Genomic DNA, 21,619 nt, shown 5'->3' on the forward strand with positions numbered 1-21,619 from the left:
TCTCTTCTCTCCTCCCTCTCTCTCTCTTCCCCCTCCCCTCTCTCCCCTCTTCCCCTCCCTCTCCCCCTCCCTCTCCCTCCCCTCCCTCCCCCTCCCTCTCCCCCTCCCTCTCTCCCTCCCTCTCTCTCCTCTCCTCTCTTCCCCCTCCCTCTCCCCCTCTCCTCTCCCCCTCTCTTCTCTCTCACCTCTCCCTCTCTTAAGGGTCAGAGAGGTGTCACATAGTGAGAGGGGAGACTAGCTAGACAACAAAAATACTCGCTGATTTACCATGTTAAAGTCTGTTGTGTCACTTCCTCCCCCCAAGTTTTCCAAGTTCTCTGACTCAAAAATCAACAACAAACTCTTTGCACCGATGAGAGAGAGAGAGAGTTCAATCCAGGTACAGAAGCCTCCGATGCTGATCCGCTATTCCATTTTCTCAATATTCATGACACTTCGTCAGGCATAGCACTGGCTTGCCCTCATGGCCACAAAGCCTTGGAATCTCTTCTTGTAGTCTGCATCCTCGATATATCGGAAAATGGCTGGTCGGTGAGGGGGAACCGTCGTAGTAAAGGACTGAAGTTTGAGTGCAGTTGTAGACAGGGACTTCGACAGATCCAAGGAGGAATGGAATTTAGCTTTTTCCTTGTGGGTGTCTGGAATGTGCTACCGGGGTGGTGGTTGAGGCAAATATAATAGAGGTGTTTCAGAGGGTCTTAGGTGGGCAGAGGCTGAAGGGATGTGGACTATACACAGGCGGAGGGGTTCAAGTCTCGCTGTTAATGGCACAACGTTGTGGGCCAAAGGGCCTGTTCTTCTGCTCTAGTGTGGTGGTTTCATCCATACCAGTCCATCTGCCTACCCGAGCTAGACTCATTTACCCATCTTAGACACACGTCCTTTCCTATTCATATACCTGTCAGAATGTGTCACTGCTTGGTGCGACAACTGCTGTGCCGTGACCTCGTGAGAAACCGCAGAGAGGAGGAATCAAATTTCGCTCTTTCCTTGCAACTTCTCAGGTACCCCTAAAGTGGCCAAGGAGAGCATCCAGCACTTGAAGAGAGAGGAGGGAGAGTCCTTGGCTCTCAGTGCAACCCTCCCCCAGCATGGCGTTCCTCCATGATCATCTGGATGACGAGCAGTGAGTAACCCCTCCCCGCCCACCCCGCCCGCCCTCATTCCGTGTGCTCCTTCAGGGATGAATCCTAAACGGGGCTCCCGGCTTTTACTGTCTCCCGCAGAGATGTTCAACATTAAGCGGAATGAGCGGATATCGCAGGGTCAGGATGGGAACCTGTACTTCTCCAACCTGCAGGTGGGTGATAGCCTGAGGGACTACACCTGCTACGCCCAGATCCCAGGCACACGCACCATTATCCAGAAGGAACCCATCGCACTTGAAGTGACCACGTGTGAGTAGCCCTTCTCTGACGAGATCTGTTGTAGAGACTACCACTTCTCTCTGGTGCTCCTCCTCCCTCCACTCTCCCCTCCCATCAGATTACCTCCTCTTCATCCCACCTTCTCCCTCACCTGCCAGCTTATACTCCTTATCCTAACCAAAACCTCCTTATTCTGGCTTCTGCCCTCCTCCTTTCCAGTCCTGATTAAGGGGTCTCTGACCAAAATGTCGACTGTTTATTCCCCTCCTTTCCTCCAGCATTTTGTGTGTGTTGCTCCTGTGTCTCCACACTGTAAAACTGCCCTCGTTGACCAGGTTTTTGCACACCCGCTCAGCCACAACCCTCTCCTGTCCTTAAAGCAGTCCTCGCAGCTGGTGAAGAGTGAGGCCGAGAGAACTGCTGTGGGTTCCGTGTGTCTGTCTCCCCCTGTTGTCTAGCCTGTGTCTGTGCAGCGTGGCAGACTGAACGACAGGGGCGATCTCTACTGCGCGCGCGCGCACACACACACACACACACACACACACAAAAAAAACTCTTGGAGGAAACTCGAGGGCACCTTTTGAGGGTCATGACCTGTCGACATTGCGAGCTGAAACCCTGATGAAGAGTCTCAGCTGAATCGTCAACTGTTTATTCTCCAGAGATGCTGTTGGTCCAGTGTTTTATTTATTTGCAGATGCAGTGTGGAATAGGCCTCATGGCCCTTAGAGCACACCACTCAGAACCCCCCTGCCAAACCCGATTTTACCCTAATCACGGGACAATTTACAATTGCCCATTGACCTACTAACCGGTATGTCTTTGGACTGTGGGAGGAAACTGGAGAACCAAGAAAGGGATGCCAGGAGTGAACTCTGAACTCCGACGCCCAGAGCTGCAATAGTGTCGTGCAAACTGCTACGCTACTGTGGCACTCTTTTGTGTGTGTTCCGCTGAATTACCAGCCTCTTGTGTGAGAAACTGAGAGGTTGCCCCCCCACGCCCCACCTCCTCCCTTCCACCCTCTGCTGTCCTCCTCCCACTGTCCCTACACTCTCCGCGCTCTCGCTTGCCCCGTCCCTTGCTCACGCCTCCTGCCCCCGTCTTCCCTCTACTCCCTCGATCTCCCCTCCTCCCTTGCTCACTCCGCCCTCACTCCCTTCCTCTGCCATGCTCTCACCACTACTCCTCCGCCCCCACGACTCCTCCCTTGCTCATTCCCCCCCTCCCTCTTCCCCCTCAATCCCCCACCTCCCCTTGCTTTCCTGCCCCTCCTGTCTCCCCCCCCTCCTCACTTGCTCCACTCGTGCCCTGCTCGCCTGCACCCACCGGCCGCTCACTAATCGCACGTCTCCGCTGCCCGCTGGCTGCCCCTCACTGAGGGTCTTTGTTCCCCTGCAGCAAACTCAGTGAAGCTCCGGAAGCCGCGGCTTGCTGCATCCCAGGGGTTCCAGCAGCTCCCGGCTGGCTCTCCGAGGGCGCCCGCTGTACCTGGAGTGCTTCGCAGAAGGGCTGTGAGTATCTTGGTGGCAGTGCCCAGGGCTGGGGCACAGCGCCAGAGCTGGTCTAGGGCAGGGAAGGGTGGGTGACAAGTGAGGGAGTTGAGTGTGGGGTAGGGCAGGAGTGGTCACAAAGGGCTGTTATGATCGCAGTGGCCGGGCCCAGGCGGCTCTGGGGCAGGGAGGGTGGGAGCTGGTCTGAGTGACTGGATGTGGGGTGGGGAAAGAGTGAAGCTCTGCAGAGGGGCTGTGAGTATCTCGGGGCCCAGGGCCAGGCCTGTGGAATGGTAGAGTGATTTGGATGGCGGGGTGGTGGTCGGGGGAGAGCTGGATTTGGAGAGGACGGAATAGGATGGGTCACATCATATCATGGAAATGATATTTGAACCAGTTCTGACGATACTTTAACTCAGACCCTGGGGTAACATCAGTAGAACGCTGCCTGGGACAATTTGCACATCACTGTAATCACCAGGAGCTAGCTGGCGTTGTGGCAATCAGGGAAATCTGCAGATGAAAGCTGGCAGTTCACAGATACCGGAGTTGACGTCTCCATAATGTGAGAGCGAACAGTGATTCAGAATCATATCACTGACTCACGTGAGGTGAAATTCGTTGATTTCAGCAGCAGCAGCAGCACAGTGCAGATAAATAAAAGTTACAAAAGATTTCGGAAGTAATTGGTGCAAACAAAAAGGGATAAAGAGGTGGTGTTCGTGGGTTCATGAACCACTCAGAAATCTGGTAGTGGAGATGAAGACACTGAGTGTGGGACTCCTGTACACCCCACTGTTAGTAACAAGAGGAGATACGTACCCTCATGGTGAGGGTCCTTAATGATGCTGGGGGGGGGGGGGGGGGTTGTGCTCGTGATGGAGGTGGCTACATCTACACCTTCTGCACCCCCTTGTTCTCCTGTGCAGCGATGCCTCCGAGCAGGGGATCATAGGCTGCAGCCAGTAGAAAATTTACAGACTATCTGGTGACATCATAACTCTCCTCAAAATTCTAATAAAGCGGTTTGTTGGATCCAGGATGGATCCTCTGAGATGTTGACACCCCCCCCCCCCCCCCCCGAACTTGAAGCTGCTCACCCCTTCCACTGCTGACACACTGATGAGGACCAGTGTGCGTTCTCCCCAACCTCAGAGGGGATTGACCAGGATGTTGCCTGGGAGTAGAGAGCATGTCTGTCGTTCACTGTGTAAGGCACCAGCTGCATGGTAGAAATCCTGAGTGTCGGGAAGTGTGTGAAGTTACCACTACTAGAGAGAAGGATCTTGGGGAAACTGGAGGTTCTGAAGGTCACCTGGACCAGATGGTGTACACCCCATGGTTCTGAAAAAGGTGGCTGAAGAGATTACGGAGGCATTAGGCATTAGTAATGATACTTCAGGAATCACTAGATTCTGGATGGTTCTAGAAGACTGGAAAAATTGCGAATGTCACTCCACTCTTCAAGAAGGGAGAGAGCAGAAGAAAGGAAGCTATGGGCCAGTTAGTCTCACCTCCGTGGCTGGGAAGATGTTGGAGTCGATTTTTAAGGATGTGGTTTCGGGGTACTTGGAGGCCATAGTCAGAATGGCCTCAAGGGAATTTCCCTCGAGGGAAAATCTTGCCTGAAAAACCTGTTGGAATTCTTTGAAGAAATAACAAGCAAGGACAGACAAAGGAGAATCGGTGGATGTTGTGTACTTGGATTTCAGAAGGCCTTTGACAAGGTGCCCGCACATGAGGCTTGCTTTACAAGCTCCAAACACAAGATTCTAGCATGGATAAAGCAGAGGCTGACTAGCGGAGGCAAAGGGTGGGGATAAAGGGAGCCTTTCCTGGCTGGTTGCCGGTGACTAGTGGTGTTCCACAGGGGCCTGTGTTGGAACTGATTCTTTTTATGTTATCTGTCAATGATTTGGATAATGGAGTTGATGGCTTTGCTGCAAAGTTTGCAGACAACATGAAGATAGGAGGGAGGGGGCAGGTAGTTTTGAGGAAGAAGAGAGGTTACAGAAGGACTTAGACCAATTAGGAGAATGGGCAAAGAAGTGGCAGATGGAATACAGTGTCAGAAGTGTATGGTCAGGCACTTTGGTAGAAGAAGTGATAGGGTTAACTATTTTCTAAATGAGAGAAAATGCAAAAAAACTGAGGTGCAAAGGGACTTGGGAGTGCTTGTTCAGATTTCCCTAAAGGCTAATTTGCAGGTTGAGCCTGTGGTGAGGAGGGCAAACGTGAGGTTAGAGTTCATTTCAAGAGGGCTGGAATGTAAAAGCAAGACTTCATGAAGCACTGGCAGGCCTCGCTTGGAGTACTGTGAGCAGTTTCAGGCCCCTTATCTTAGAAAGGATGTGCTGAAACTGGAAAGGGTTCAAAGGAGGTCCACAAAAATAATTCCAGGTTTGAATGCTTATCATATGAAGAACGTTTAATGGCTCTGGGCCTGTGCTCACTGGAATTCAAGAAGAATAAGAGGTGACCTGATTGAAACCTGTGGAATGGTGAAAGGCCTTGATAGAGTGGATATGGAGAGGATGCTTCCTCTGGTGGGAGAGTCTTAAGAGCAGACGGCATGACCTCAGAATAGAGGGAAGTCCTTTTAGAATGAAGATGAGGAAGGATTTCGTTAGCCTGAGAGTGGTGAACCTATGGAATTCACTGCCACAGGCCAAGTCATTGGGTACGTTTAAGGCAGAGGTTGATAGATTCTTGATTGATCAGGGCATGGAGGGATACGGGGAGAAGGCAGGAGATTTGGGCTGAGAGGAATATTGGATCATGATGAAATGGCAGAGCAGACTCGATGGGCCAAATAGCCTAATTCTGCTTCCAAGCTAGGCTGACCAAGCTAGGGCTTTTCTCTTTGGAGCGAAGGAGGATGCAAGGTGACTTGAAAGAGGCGTAAAATGGACAGATCGAGTGGACAGCCAGAGACCTTTTCCAAAAGGCAAATAGGAGGGAACATAATCTTGAGGTGATTAGAGGCAAACATGGGGGAGGGGGATGTCAGAGATAAGTTTTTTACATAGACAGTGGTGGATGCGAAGAATGCCCTGTTATAGGTGATTATAAAGCATTAGGAGCACTTAAGAACCTCTTAGAAAGGCACATGGGTGAAAGAAAATGGGCAGCTATGTGGGAGGGAAGGATTAGATTGATCTTCTAGTAGGTTAAAGGTCAGCACATCATGGGCTGCAGTCTTCTCTGTTCAATGAGCTGAAGATCTGCCAGGAGGTGTCTGACTTGGCATACGTTGCTGGGATCAGAGAATCCTCTGCTCTCAGGACGAACGGAACGATTGGAGAATGAGCACGGCCAAGAATCTTTCCATCCTTCAACTGGTGCCAAATCCGCAGAGGCGTGGAACCCGTCCCGTGAAAGATCTCCGGTTGTGATGGATGGGTCTGTCAGGGAGCACCCTCCCCACTGCCGGTTCAGCCGAGGTCTTGGTGCATGGTTCCGAAATCCCCTGCGCCGTGGGATCAGGAGCGTGGCACTAAAGGACTTGAGGAGCAGGCTTTCAAACCCTTCCATAAGGTACTCCTTCAGGCAGAGCCAACGTAGCAGTCCTGGTGCAGGGTAATTGAATCATAGTAAGGAAAGCGAATGCGATGTTAGCATTCATTATGAGAGGACTAGAATTTAAAAGCAAGGATGTAACGCCGAGGCTTTAAAAAAGCACTGGTCAGGCCCCACTTGGGGGGTTGTGAGCAGTATCGAAGAAAAAATGTGCCAGCATTAGAGAGGATCTAGAGGAGGTTCACGATAATGATTCTGGGAATAAAAGGGTTAACATATGAGGAACGTTTGATGGCTCAGGGCCTGTACTCACTGGGGTTTAGAAGAACGAGAGGGATCTCATTGGTACCTATCGAATGTTAAAAGGCCTAGACCGAGTGAGTATTTCCTATAATGGGAGAGTCCAGGACCAGAGGGCACAGTCACAGAAAAGAGGGTTGTCTATCTAGAATGCTAATGAGGAGGGGTTTCTTCAGCCCAAGGGTGGTGAATCTGTGGAATCTGTTGCCACAGGCAGCTATGGAGGCCAGGTCATAGGGAGTATTTAAAGCGGAGGTTGGTAAGTTCTTGATTAGTCAGGGTATCAGTTATGGAGAGAAGACAGGAGAATGGGGATGAGAGAGATAATAAATCAGCCATGGCAAAGAAGACCTGATGGGCTGAAATGGCCTAATTCTGCTCCCATGTCCTGTGGTCAATTTGGTTATATGCTCCCTGCTCCATACAGTTGGGTCCTTAGCGTTACAGTGAGAGTAATCTCTAGCCAAGCCTTGTGTTGTCCATGCACAGCCCGACTCCCACCGTGCACTGGGACAGGCTTGACGGGATCCTTCCCAGCAGTCGCCTCAGCTACGAGAACTTCAACAAGACCCTGAAGATTGTGGAGGTGGTGGAGGAAGATCACGGGGAGTACCGCTGTGTCGCCAGGAACGGACAGGGTCAGGCCAGGCACACTTTCAGCGTCTCCGTGGAGGGTAAGTGGGGTTCCCCACCCTCACACGTCACCTTGCACTCTGGCTCTTCACCAGCCCCCATTCCCATAATCCTGCCCACCCACCTTCCCCTCCTCTTCTGCACCTTCCAGACCCTCCTGTTCTCCCCCAGACCCTCCCTTTCTCCCCCAGACCCTCCCATTCTCCTCCAGACCCTCCCGTTCTCCCCCAGACCCTCCCGTTCTCCCCCAGACCCTCCCGTTCTCCCCCAGACCCTCCCTTTCTCCTCCAGACCCTCCCATTCTCCTCCAGACCCTCCCATTCTCCCCCAGACCCTCCCATCCTCGCCCTGACCCTCTCTTTCTCCCCCAGACCCTCCCTTTCTCCTCCAGACCCTCCCATTCTCCTCCAGACCCTCCCTTTCTCCTCCAGACCCTCCTGTTCTCCCCCAGACCCTCCCTTTCTCCCAAAGACCCTCCCTTTCTCCCCCAGACCCTCCCATCCTCCCCCTGACCCTCCCTTTCTCCCCCAGACCCTCCCGTTCTCCTCCAGACCCTCCCGTTCTCCTCCAGACCCTCCCGTTCTCCTCCAGACCCTCCCATTCTCCTCCAGACCCTCCCATCCTCCCTCTGACCCTCCCATTCTCCCCCAGACCCTCCCTTTCTCCTCCAGACCCTCCCGTTCTCCCCCAGACCCTCCTGTTCTCCCCCAGACCCGTTCTCCCCCAGACCCTCCCTTTCTCCCCCAGACCCTCCCGTTCTCCCCCAGACCCTCCCGTTCTCCCCCAGACCCTCCCTTTCTCCCCCAGACCCTCTCTTTCTCCCCCAGACCCTCCCTTTCTCCACCAGACCCTCCCGTTCTCCCCCAGACCCTCCCTTTCTCCCACAGACCCTCCCGTTCTCCCACAGACCCTCCCGTTCTCCCCCAGACCTTCCCGTTCTCCACCAGACCCTCCCTTTCTCCACCAGACCCTCCGGTTCTCCCCCAGACCCTCCCTTTCTCCCCCAGACCCTCCCGTTCTCCCCCAGACCCTCCCGTTCTCCCCCAGACCTTCCCGTTCTCCACAGACCCTCCCTTTCTCCACCAGACCCTCCCTTTCTCCACCAGACCCTCCCGTTCTCCCCCAGACCCTCCCGTTCTCCCCCAGACCCTCCCGTTCTCCCCCAGACCCTCCCTTTCTCCCCCAGACCCTCCCGTTCTCCCCCAGACCCTCCCGTTCTCCCCCAGACCTTCCCGTTCTCCCCCAGACCTTCCCGTTCTCCCCCAGACCTTCCCGTTCTCCCCCAGACCTTCCCGTTCTCCCCCAGACCTTCCCGTTCTCCCCCAGACCTTCCCGTTCTCCCCCAGACCCTCCCTTTCTCCCCCAGACCCTCCCGTTCTCCCCCAGACCTTCCCGTTCTCCACAGACCCTCCCGTTCTCCCCAGACCCTCCCGTTCTCCCCCAGACCCTCCCGTTCTCCCCCAGACCCTCCCGTTCTCCCCCAGACCCTCCCTTTCTCCCCCAGACCCTCCCGTTCTCCCCCAGACCCTCCCGTTCTCCCTCAGACCTTCCCGTTCTCCACAGACCCTCCCTTTCTCCCCAGACCCTCCCTTTCTCCCCAGACCCTCCCGTTCTCCCCCAGACCCTCCCGTTCTCCCCCAGACCTTCCAGACCTTCCCATTCTCCACAGACCCTCCCTTTCTCCAGACCCTCCCTTTCTCCCCCAGACCCTCCCATTCTCCTCCAGACCCTCCCATTCTCCTCCAGACCCTCCCATTCTCCTCCAGACCCTCCCTTTCTCCAGACCCTCCCTTTCTCCCCCAGACCCTCCCTTTCTCCCCCAGACCCTCCCTTTCTCCCCCAGACCTTCCCATTCTCCACAGACCCTTCCGTTCTCCCCCAGACCTTCCCGTTCTTCCCCAGACCCTCCCATTCTCCCCCAGACCCTCCCTTTCTCCCCCAGACCAACACTGTCCAAGGCCGTGCTAGGCTTCCTTCGCCATAACTCACTGATACAAACCTATACGTCTGTGGACTGTGGGAGCACTCGGAGGAAACCCTGACGGCCACGGGGAGAATACACAAACTCCTCATAGGCAGCAGGAGGGATCGAACCCCATTCTGTTCACTGCTCCGCCCCACGAGCAGCATGAGATCCTGATCGTGCCTCTCCTGTCTCCACGCAGCTGCTCCCTACTGGGTGGAGAAGCCCGAGGACGGCGTCTACGGCCCTGGGGAGAACGTGCTGCTGGACTGCGACGTGGAGGCGAAGCCGAAGGCGGTGATCCGCTGGAGCATGAATGGGGTGCCTCTGAACGGTGAGCAGAGTGGGCTGCTGGTGTTCCTTCGGCCCGACGGGTCCCTGCCGTCCAACCAAGTATGAGAGTTAGAATGTTATGGTGAGGTTGTATAAGGCATTGGTGAGGCCGAATTTGGAGTATTGTGTGCAGTTTTGGTCACCGAATTACAGGAGGGATATTAATAAGGTTGAAAGAGTGCAGAGAAGGTTTACCGGGATTTGAGAAACTGAGTTACAGAGAAAGGTTGAATAGGTTAGGACTTTATTCCCTGGAGCGTAGGAGAATGAGGGGAGATTTGATAGAGGTATATAAAATTATGATGGGTATGGATAGAGTAAATGCAAGCAGGCTTTTTCCACTGAGACCAGGGGAGAAAAAAAAACGAGAGGACATGGGTTAAGGGTGAAGGGGGAAAAGTTTAAAGGGAACATTGGGGGGGGCTTCTTCACACAGAGAGTGGTGGGAGTGTGGAATGAGCTGCCAGATGAAGTGGTAAATGCGGGCTCTCTTTTAACATTTAAGAAAAACTGGGGTACATGGATGAGAGGGGTTTGGAGGGATATGGGCCAGGTGCAGGTCAGTGGGACTAGGCAGAAAAATGGTTCGGCACAGCCAAGAAAGGCCAAGAGGCCTGTTTCTGTGCTGTAATGTTCTGTGGTTCTATGAGCCTGATACAGTAGGGTAACAACTGCTCCTGAACCTGGTGACGTTGGACTCCTGTACCTCCTGCCCGATGGTAGTAATGAGGAGAGAGCATGGTCCTGAAGGATAGAAGCTGCTTTTTGTGACAGCGATCCCTATGAATACACTTAGTGGTGGAGAGGAATTCACTAGTGATGGTCTGGACAATATCCACCACTTTTTACAGACACTTTCAGTCTTGGGAATTGGTGTTTCCATACCAGGCTGTGATGTAACCAGTCAGGAAACTTTCCATTGTGCATCTATATAAGTTTGCCTAAGCAGAGATCTGTCATGCCTTCTTTGCGATGGTACTTACATGCTGGTACCAAGACTGACCCTCTGATATGAGTTAAAGTTACTGACTCCAATCCCCTAATGGCAGAGACGGACCCGGATCCACGGAGAAAGATATCGGGCAGCAGGGTCATCCTGACAGCAGTGAAGAAAGAGGACTCCGCCATCTATCAGTGTGAGGCAGAGAACAAGCACGGCACCCTGCTGGCAAACATCATCGTGCAGGTCGTTGGTACGCCAAGGCATCCAGTATGCTCGCACACCTTTCCCGCATGCCATGCACTCCCCATCTTATGCAGACCCTTTTCAATCCATATCAGATACTCACAACCTAGTCACTCCCCGTCTCTCAACCGGACCTTGTCTCTCCCAGTCCATTACCCACACACCGAGTCTCTCCCATTCTCTCGCTGAGACCCTGTCTCTCCCTCTCCGTTACCCACACACCGAGTCACTCCCCGTCTCTCAACCGGACCCTGTCACACCCTGTCTGTTACCCACACACCGAGTCACTCCCCCGTCTCACACAGACCCTGTCACTCCCTGTCCGTTACCCACACACCGAGTCACTCCCCGTCTCTCAACCGGACCCTGTCACACCCTGTCTGTTACCCACACACCGAGTCAATCTCCGTCTCTCGCTGAGACCCTGTCTCTCCCTCTCCGTTACCCACACACCGAGTCACTCCCATTCTCTCGCTGAGACCCTGTCTCTCCCTCTCCGTTACCCACACACCGAGTCACTCCCCGTCTCTCAACCGGACCCTGTCACACCCTGTCTGTTACCCACACACCGAGTCACTCCCCATCTCTCACTGAGACCCTGTCACTCCCTGTCCATTACCCACACACCGAGTCACTCCCCGTCTCTCACTGAGACCCTGTCTCTCCCTCTCCGTTACCCACACACCGAGTCACTCCCCGTCTCTCACTGAGACCCTGTCACTCCCTGTCCATTACCCACACACCGAGTCACTCCCCGTCTCTCACACAGACCCTGTCACTCCCTGTCCGTTACCCACACACCGAGTCACTCCCCGTCTCTCACTGAGACCCTGTCTCTCCCTGTCTGTTACCCACACACCGAGTCACTCCCCGTCTCTCACTGAGACCCTGTCACTCCCTGTCCATTACCCAGTCACTCCCTGTCCATTACCCACACACCGAGTCACTCCCCGTCTCTCACTGAGACCCTGTCACTCCCTGTCCGTTACCCACACACCGAGTCACTCCCCGTCTCTCACTGAGACCCTGTCACTCCCTGTCCGTTACCCACACACCGAGTCACTCCCCGTCTCTCACTGAGACCCTGTCACTCCCTGTCCGTTACCCACACACCGAGTCACTCCCTGTCTCTCACTGAGACCCTGTCACTCCCTGTCCGTTACCCACACACCGAGTCACTCCCCGTCTCTCACTGAGACCCTGTCACTCCCTGTCCGTTACCCACACACCGAGTCACTCCCCGTCTCTCACTGAGACCCTGTCACTCCCTGTCCGTTACCCACACACCGAGTCACTCCCCGTCTCTCACTGAGACCCTGTCACTCCCTGTCCGTTACCCACACACCGAGTCACTCCCCGTCTCTCACTGAGACCCTGTCACTCCCTGTCCGTTACCCACACACCGAGTCACTCCCCGTCTCTCACTGAGACCCTGTCACTCCCTGTCCGTTACCCACACACCGAGTCACTCCCCGTCTCTCACTGAGACCCTGTCACTCCTTGTCCGTTACCCACACACCGAGTCACTCCCCGTCTCTCACACAGACCCTGTCACTCCCTGTCCGTTACCCACACGCCGAGTCACTCCTCGTCTCTCACTGAGACCCTGTCACTCCCTGTCCGTTACCCACACACCGAGTCACTCCCCGTCTCTCACTGAGACCCTGTCACTCCCTGTCCGTTACCCACACACCGAGTCACTCCCCGTCTCTCACTGAGACCCTGTCACTCCCTGTCCGTTACCCACACACCGAGTCACTCCCCGTCTCTCACTGAGACCCTGTCACTCCCTGTCCGTTACCCACACACCGAGTCACTCCCCCTCTCACTGAGACCCTGTCACTCCTTGTCCGTTACCCACACACCGAGTCACTCCCCGTCTCTCACACAGACCCTGTCACTCCCTGTCCGTTACCCACACACCGAGTCACTCCCCGTCTCTCACTGAGACCCTGTCACTCCCTGTCCGTTACCCACACACCGAGTCACTCCCCGTCTCTCACTGAGACCCTGTCACTCCCTGTCTGTTACCCACACACCGAGTCACTCCCCGTCTCTCACAGACCCTGTCACTCCCTGTCCATTACCCACACACCGAGTCACTCCCCGTCTCTCTCACAGACCCTGTCACTCCCTGTCCGTTACCCACACACCGAGTCACTCCCCGTCTCTCACTGAGACCCTGTCACTCCCTGTCCGTTACCCACACACCGAGTCACTCCCCGTCTCTCACACAGACCCTGTCACTCCCTGTCCGTTACCCACACACCGAGTCACTCCCCGTCTCTCACTGAGACCCTGTCACTCCCTCTCCGTTACCCACACACCGAGTCACTCCCCATCTCTCACTGAGACCCTGTCACTCCCTGTCCGTTACACACACACCGAGTCACTCCCTGTCTCTCACTGAGACCCTGTCACTCCCTGTCTGTTACCCACACACCGAGTCACTCCCCGTCTCTCACTGAGACCCTGTCTCTCCCTGTCTGTTACCCACACACTGAGTCACTCCCCGTCTCTCTCACAGACCCTGTCACTCCCTGTCCGTTACCCACACACCGAGTCACTCCCCGTCTCTCACACAGACCCTGTCACTCCCTGTCCGTTACCCACACACCGAGTCACTCCCCGTCTCTCACTGAGACCCTGTCACTCCCTCTCCGTTACCCACACACCGAGTCACTCCCCGTCTCTCACTGAGACCCTGTCACTCCCTGTCCGTTACCCACACACCGAGTCACTCCCCGTCTCTCACTGAGACCCTGTCACTCCCTGTCCGTTACCCACACACCGAGTCACTCACCGTCTCTCACTGAAACCCTGTCTCTCCCTCTCCGTTACCCACACATCGAGTCACTCCCCGTCTCTCTCACAGACCCTGTCACTCCCTCTCCGTTACCCACACACCGAGTCACTCACCGTCTCTCACTGAAACCCTGTCTCTCCCTCTCCGTTACCCACACACCGAGTCACTCCCCGTCTCTCACTGAGACCCTGTCACTCCCTGTCCGTTACCCACACACCGAGTCACTCCTCGTCTCTCACACAGACCCTGTCACTCCCTGTTCATTACCCACACACTGAGTCACTCCCCATCTCTCACTGAGACCGTGTCACTCCCTGTCTGTTACCCACACACCGAGTCACTCCCTGTCTCTCACTGAGACCCTGTCACTCCCTGTCTGTTACCCACACACCGAGTCACTCCCCGTCTCTCACTGAGACCCTGTCTCTCCCTGTCTGTTACCCACACACTGAGTCACTCCCCGTCTCTCTCACAGACCCTGTCACTCCCTGTCCATTACCCACACACCGAGTCACTCCCCATCTCTCACTGAGACCCTGTCTCTCCCTGTCCATTACCCACACACTGAGTCACTCCCCGTCTCTCAGTGAGACCCTGTCACTCCCCGTCTCTCACTGAGACCCTGTCACTCCCTGTCCATTACCCACACACCGAGTCACTCCCCGTCTCTCACTGAGACCCTGTCACTCCCTGTCCATTACCCACACACCGAGTCACTCCCCGTCTCTCTCACAGACCCTGTCACTCCCTGTCCGTTACCCACACACCGAGTCACTCCCCGTCTCTCACTGAGACCCTGTCTCTCCCTGTCCATTACCCACACACTGAGTCACTCCCCGTCTCTCAGTGAGACCCTGTCACTCCCCGTCTCTCACTGAGACCCTGTTCCTCCCTGTGTCAGTTCTGCTGTGAGTAGTTCTATCCCCAGCTGCCTGTGGGCCGGCGCAAGCAATGTGTGTTCCCTCCGTGTGTTCCCAGAGCTTCCCGCTCAGATCCTCACCCCCTCCGACCAGGAATTCCAGTTGGTGGAGAAGCAGACAGCATTTCTGCACTGCAAGGCTTTCGGCGCTCCCACACCCAAAATCCAGTGGTAAGTGCTGCCGGGGAGCGAAGGGTGGGGTGGGGTCGGTAAGCGGTGCCGGGGGGGCGAGGGTTGGGGTGGGGACGGTAAGCGGTGCCGGGGAGCGAGGGGTGGGGTGGGGACAGTAAGCGGTGCCGGGGGGGCGAGGGGCGGGGTGGGGACTGTAAGCGCTGCCGGGGAGCGAGGGTTGGGGTGGGGACGGTAAGTGGTGCCGGGGGGCGGGGGGGTGGGGTGGGGGCGGTAAGCGGTGCCGGGGGGCGGGGGGCGGGGGGTGGGGTGGGGACGGTAAGCGCTGCCGGGGAGCGAGGGGTGGGGTGGGGACGGTAAGCGGTGCCGGGGAGGGAGGGGCGGGGTGGGGACGGTAAGCGGTGCAGGGGAGGGAGGGGCGGGGTGGGGACGGTAAGCACCGTTGGGGAGCGAGGGGCGGGGTGGGGATGGTAAGCACCGTTGGGGAGCGAGGGGCGGGGTGGGGACGGTAAGCGGTGCCGGGGAGCGGGGGGGGTGGGGTGGGGACGGTAAGCGGTGCCGGGGGGCGAGGGGCGGGGTGGGGACGGTAAGCGGTGCCGGGGGGCGAGGGGCGGGGTGGGGACGGTAAGCGGTGCCGGGGAGCGAGGGGTGGGGTGGGGACGGTAAGCACCGTTGGGGAGCGAGGGGCAGGGTGGGGACGGTAAGCGGTGCCGGGGAGCGAAGGGCGGGGTGGGAACGGTAAGCACCGTTGGGGAGCGAGGGGCGGGGTGGGGACGGTAAGCACCGTTGGGGAGCGAGGGGCGGGGTGGGGACGGTAAGCGCTGCCGGGGGGAGCGAGGGGCGGGGTGGGGACGGTAAGCGGTGCCGGGGGGAGCGAGGGGCGGGGTGGGGACGGTAAGCGGTGCCGGGGAGCGAGGGGCGGGGTGGGGACGGTAAGCACCGTTGGGGAGCGAGGGGCGGGGTGGGGACGGTAAGCGGTGCCGGGGGGCGAGGGGCGGGGTGGGGACGGTAAGCGGTGCCGGGGGGCGGGGGGCGGGGTGGGGACGGTAAGCGGTGCCGGGGAGCGAGGGGCGGGGTGGGGACGGTAAGCACCGTTGGGGAGCGAAGGGCGGGGTGTGGACGGTATGAGCTGCCGGGGAGCGAGGGGCGGGGTGGGGACGGTAAGCGGTGCCGGGGAGCGAGGGGCGGGGTGGGGACGGTAAGCACCGTTGGGGAGCGAGGGGCGGGGTGGGGACGGTAAGCGGTGCCGGGGAGCGAGGGGCGGGGTGGGGACGGTAAGCACCGTTGGGGAGCGAGGGGCGGGGTGGGGACGGTAAGCGGTGCCGGGGGGCGGGGGGCGGGGTGGGGACGGTAAGCGGTGCCGGGGAGCGAGGGGCGGGGTGGGGACGGTAAGCACCGTTGGGGAGCGAGGGGCGGGGTGTGGACGGTATGAGCTGCCGGGGAGCGAGGGGCGGGGTGGGGACGGTAAGCGGTGCCGGGGAGCGAGGGGCGGGGTGGGGACGGTAAGCACCGTTGGGGAGCGAGGGGCGGGGTGGGGACGGTAAGCACCGTTGGGGAGCGAGGGGCGGGGTGGGGACGGTAAGCGCTGCCGGGGGGAGCGAGGGGCGGGGTGGGGACGGTAAGCGCTGCCGGGGGGAGCGAGGGGCGGGGTGGGGACGGTAAGCGGTGCCGGGGGCGAGGGGAGGGGTGGGGACGGTACGCGGTGCCGGGGGGCGAGGGGTGGGGTGGGGACGGTACGCGGTGCCGGGGGCGAGGGGAGGGGTGGGGACGGTAAGCGCTGCCGGGGGGAGCGAGGGGAGGGGTGGGGACGATAAGCGCTGCCGGGGGGAGCGAGGGGCGGGGTGGGGACGGTAAGCGCTGCCGGGGGGAGCGAGGGGAGGGGTGGGGACGGTAAGCGGGGGCGAGGGGAGGGGTGGGGACGGTACGCGGTGCCGGGGGGCGAGGGGTGGGGTGGGGACGGTACGCGGTGCCGGGGGCGAGGGGAGGGGTGGGGACGGTACGCGGTGCCGGGGGGCGAGGGGTGGGGTGGGGACGGTAAGCGGTGCCAGGGGGCGAGGGTTGGGGTGGGGACGGTAAGCGGTGCCGGGGGGGCGAGGGGCGGGGTGGGGACGGTAAGCACCGTTGGGGAGCGAGGGGCGGTGTGGGGACGGTAAGCGCTGCCGGGGGGCGAGGGGCGGGGTGGGGACGGTAAGCGGTGCCGGGGAGCGAGGGTTGGGGTGGGGACGGTATGCGGTGCGTGGGGAGGGGCAGATTACCAGGTAGAAGCCTTTCTCCCCCAGTTTGGGTCTTGCAAATGTTTATGGACCAGCACACGAGCACGTATATACATACACACGCACACGCACACGCACACGCACACGCACACACACGCGCACGCACACACACACACTTTCTCACTCTCGCACTCACTCTCTCTCGCTCTCTCTCACTCACTCTCGCTCACTCTCACTCTCTCACTCACTTTCTCTCTCACTCTCTTTCATACTCTCACTCTCTTGCTCTCTCTCACTGCCTCTCTCACTTTCTCTCACTCACTCTCACTCTCTCTCTCGCTCACTCTCACTCACTCTCGCTCACTCTCACTCTCATTCTCTCTCTAACCCTCTCTCGCTCTCTCTCACTCACTCTCTCCCTCCCTCCCCTCTCTCTCACTCCCTCTCTCACTCTCACTCTCTCTCTCTCACTCTCTGTCACTCTGACTCACTCTCATTCTCACTCACTCATTCTCTCACTCTCACTTAGTCCTCCTGCAGCCACTTTGGGACTGGGACAGGTCAGTACAGACTGACATCTGAAGTTAACACAAGCGTTTTCACCAGCGTTCAAGAGCTTCTCCTCGTGTCAATGTTACCACCATGTTGTGGTGACACTGTTCCTCCTGTCTGTCTGGGAGGCACGTCTGTGCCCCCTCCACACCGTCAGCACTGAGAGAGGGTCAGCGGCTCCAGGGTTCCACCCAGTTTACCAGCACACATGCTGTCCCAGCGCTCGGCCTTTTGAATTCAATCACGGAATTGCTGAAGTGTACCTGCTCCATGCATACACGATCTTTCTGCGTGTGCACTCGTCCCATAATTACTCCGTGCACAGACGTGCACTCCTGCGTGTGGACTCTGCCAGTGCGTGTTCACTTCCTCACCTCTTGCAAAGGGTTATGATGCCATTTGGCCCATCGAGTCTGCCCTGCAATTCCATCATGGGTTGATTTATTATTCCACTCAAACCCGTTCTCCTCCCCATAAACTTTGACACCCTTACTAATCAAGAAGCTATTAACCTCCTCTTTAAATGTACCCAATGACTTGGCCTCAATGGCCATCTGTGGCAATGAATTCCATATATGAACAGTACTGTAAATTGTATATACTTCGTGTGAATATGTATTATGCAAATACATAAACACACACACACACTCTCACACTCACACTCACACTCACACACTCACACTCACTCACTCACACACTCACACACAGACACACACTCACACACAGACACACACACTCACACACACACACACACACACACACACACACACACACACTCACACACAGACACTCACACACACACTCACACACACACAAAGGCACACACAGATGGACTGACAAAGTAACCAACTAGACGCTGTGGGGAAACACCAGCCAGGATTCGGCAGAGATACAAATGTGTATCACCTGGCAGGCATTAAAATGGAGTCCCCAAGGGGAGAGGAACAAGGGACGTCCAAACAACACATACAGGTGAGGCGTTGATACTGACGTTAGACGACGGGGGCATTTGTAGTTCACCCTCAAGAAACTGGCTCAGAACGGAGGACAATGGAGATAGAAGGACACACACGCACACACACACACACAGATTTTCTTTATCCTGACAGAGTTGGTATGGGGGTCGGAGAGGGAGATCTCTGCCAGGTAGGGAGGCAGTGGGGGTGACAGTGTTGTTGATTTGTGTTGGCTTGGCCGTTGTTGCGAGCGTCTCTACCGCTTTCCGTAGGAACAAGGAGGACGTGCAGGCCGTCCTGCAGGACGTTCGCTACTTCCTCTACACGAACGGGACCTTGAGGATCGAGGATGTGCAGAAAATGGACGGGGGTATCTACACCTGCAATGCCTCGAATGGAATCGGCGAGGACAGCCTACTGACTGCCCTGCTCGTTAAAAGTAAGCACCCACACTCACGACGGTGCGATGTGCACGAATACGATATAGGAGCAGAATTAAGTTATTTGGTCCTTGAGGCTGCTCCACCATCGTCTTGGCTGATCCCCCCATAAACCTTCATGCCCTGATTAATACAAAAACCTATCAGCCTCTGCCTTAAATATACACAATGACTTGGCCTCCATGGCTACCGGTGAATTCCACAGATTCACCCATCCTCTGGCTAAAGAATCATCTCTGTTCTAAAAGAATGCCCCGGTTTTGAGGCTCCCCCACTAAGGGAAACACGTTTACTCCTCCGAGGCCTTTCGACATTCGATAGGTTTCAATGAGGTCACCCCTCATTCTTTTGAATTTCAGCGAGTACAGACCCAGAGCCGTCAGACACTTTTCAGAAGACAATCCTTCCAATTACTCAATCATCCTTTGAGCCCTCTCCAATGCTCTTAGATAAGGGGCTGAAAACTGCTCACGATACCCGAAGTGAGGCCTCACCAGTGTTTTACAAAGCCTAAACATTACATCCTGCTTTTATATTCTAAACTGCAGGTGTCCAGGGACAGCAGTGTCCTTCACGCACCACCTTACCCATCTAGCTGTTAAACGTAAGCACAGGCGATCTGTGTGATGCCACCCATGGTGTGTACATCAAAATTCACAATTATACAGGGGTAACACCATCCTTCCCACACCCCCATTCCTGTTCAGCAAGTCTGCAAATCTTAAGCTTCAACACACGTGATCAACTTTGTGTCATCCGTGCTCAGGAAGTCAATAACCTACATTTATGCATGGTTAAGGGCGAAGTACAGGTAAATTGCAAATTGATTCACTTTGAAAGGTCAAACTTGAAGGGCAGAATACAGGGTAAATGGCAGGATTCTTAGCAGTGTGGAGGAACGGAGAGATCTCCCGTTGCTACCCGTCAGAAGTTTATGCGTTTTCTCCCAAACCCCATGGGTTTCCTCTGGGTGATCCCAGAGGAAAGACGTACCGGTTTGGTAGGTGAATTGGTCATTGTAAATTTTCCTGTGACTAGGCGATTTAATCAGGAATCTGTAATTCCCTTTGGTCCTCTGTAATACTGATACATCCGACTTTATCTTCTCCCTCTCAAACTGCTGGGTGATTTCTGTCATATTATGATCACTGCCTCCTAAGGGTTCCTTTATCTTAAGCTTCCTAATCAAATTTGGGTCATTACATTACACCCAGTCCAGAATTACCTTTCCCCTACTGGACTAAACACAAGCTGCTCTAAAAAGCCATCTCACAATTTCCCTCTCATGGGATCCAACACCAAGCTGATTTTCCCAATCTACCTGCATATTGAAATCCCCCTTGATTTTCTCAACATTGCCTTTTTTACATAGAACGTAGAACAGTACAGCACAGTACAGGCCCTTCGGCCCACAATGTTGTGCCGATTCTGCCTCCCCCTTAAATTCCTCCATATACCTGTCTAGTAGTCTCTTAAGTTTCACTAGTGTATCTGCCTCCACCACTGACTCAGGCAATGCATTCCATGCACCAACCACTCTCTGAGTAAAAAACCTTCCTCTAATATCCCACTTGAAATTCCCACCCCTTACCTTAAAGCCATGTCCTCTTGTACTGAGCAGTGGTGCCCTGGGGAAGAGGCGCTGGCTGTCCACTCTTGTCTATTCCTTTTAATATCTTGTATACTTCTATCATGTCTCCTCTCATCCTCCTTCTCTCCAAAGAGTAAAGCCCTGGCTCCCTTAATCTCTGATCATAATGCATACTCTGTAAACCAGGCAGCATCCTGGTAAATATCCTCTGTACCCTTTCCAATGCTTCCACATCCTTCTATAGTGAGGTGACCAGAACTGGACACAGTACTCCAAGTGTGGCCTAACCGGAGTTTTATAGAGCTGCATCATTACCCCGCGACTCTTACTCTATCCTTCGACTTATGAAAGCTAACACTCCATAAGCTTTCTTAATTACCCTATCTACCTGTGAGGCAACTTTCAGGGACCTGTGGATATGTACCCCCAGATCCCTCTGCTCCTCCACACTACCAAGTATCCTGCCATTTACTTTGTACTCTGCCTTGGAGTTTGTCCTTTCAAAGTGTACCACCTCACACTTCTCTGGGTTCAACTCCATCTGCCACTTCTCAGCCCACTTCTGCATCCTATCAATGTCTCTCTGCAATCTTCGACAATCCTCTACACTATCCACAACATCACCAACCTTTGTGTTGTCTGCAAACTTGCCAACCCACCCTTCTACCCCCACATTCAGGTCGTTAATAAAAATCACGAAAAGTAGAGGTCCCAGAACCGATCCTTGTGGGACACCACTAGTCACAACCCTCCAATCTGAATGTACTCCCTCCACCACGACCCTCCGCTTTCTGCAGGCAAGACAATTCTGAATCCACATGGCCAAACTTCCCTAGATCCCATGCCTTCTGACTTTCTGAATAAGCCTACCGTGTGGAACCTTGTCAAATGCCTTACTAAAATCCATGTAGATCACATCCACTGCACTGCCCTCATCTATATGCCTGGTCACCTCCTCAAAGAACTCTATCAGGCTTGTTAGACACGATCTGCCCTTCACAAAGCTATGCTGACTGACCCTGATCAGACCATGATTCTTTAAATGCCCATAGATCTAAGAATCTTTTCCAACAGCTTTCCCGCCACAGACGTAAGGCTCACTGGTCTATAATTACCCGGACTATCCCTACTACCTTTTTTGAACAAGGGGACAACATTCGCCTCCCTCCAATCCTCCGGTACCATTCCCGTGGACAACGAGGACATAAAGATCCTAGCC

The 21,619-nt window shown here is 55.7% G+C and overlaps 1 protein-coding gene across 1 annotated transcript in view; it reads left to right on the forward strand.

The window, feature by feature from the left end:
• The window catches only part of LOC140715696 (neural cell adhesion molecule L1-like), a 341,600-nt gene that overhangs the window by 231,071 nt on the left and 88,910 nt on the right, over window positions 1–21,619 (forward strand). The window contains 10 exon segments of the mRNA XM_073028066.1: window positions 1,005–1,103; window positions 1,106–1,126; window positions 1,227–1,397; window positions 2,769–2,797; window positions 2,799–2,881; window positions 7,169–7,353; window positions 9,478–9,609; window positions 10,658–10,801; window positions 14,579–14,690; window positions 18,642–18,808. Coding sequence (XP_072884167.1) covers window positions 1,005–1,103; window positions 1,106–1,126; window positions 1,227–1,397; window positions 2,769–2,797; window positions 2,799–2,881; window positions 7,169–7,353; window positions 9,478–9,609; window positions 10,658–10,801; window positions 14,579–14,690; window positions 18,642–18,808 — 1,143 coding nt within the window.

The sequence above is a fragment of the Hemitrygon akajei genome, chromosome 24, assembly GCF_048418815.1.
Source record: "Hemitrygon akajei chromosome 24, sHemAka1.3, whole genome shotgun sequence".
Taxonomy (NCBI): Eukaryota; Metazoa; Chordata; class Chondrichthyes; order Myliobatiformes; family Dasyatidae; genus Hemitrygon; species Hemitrygon akajei.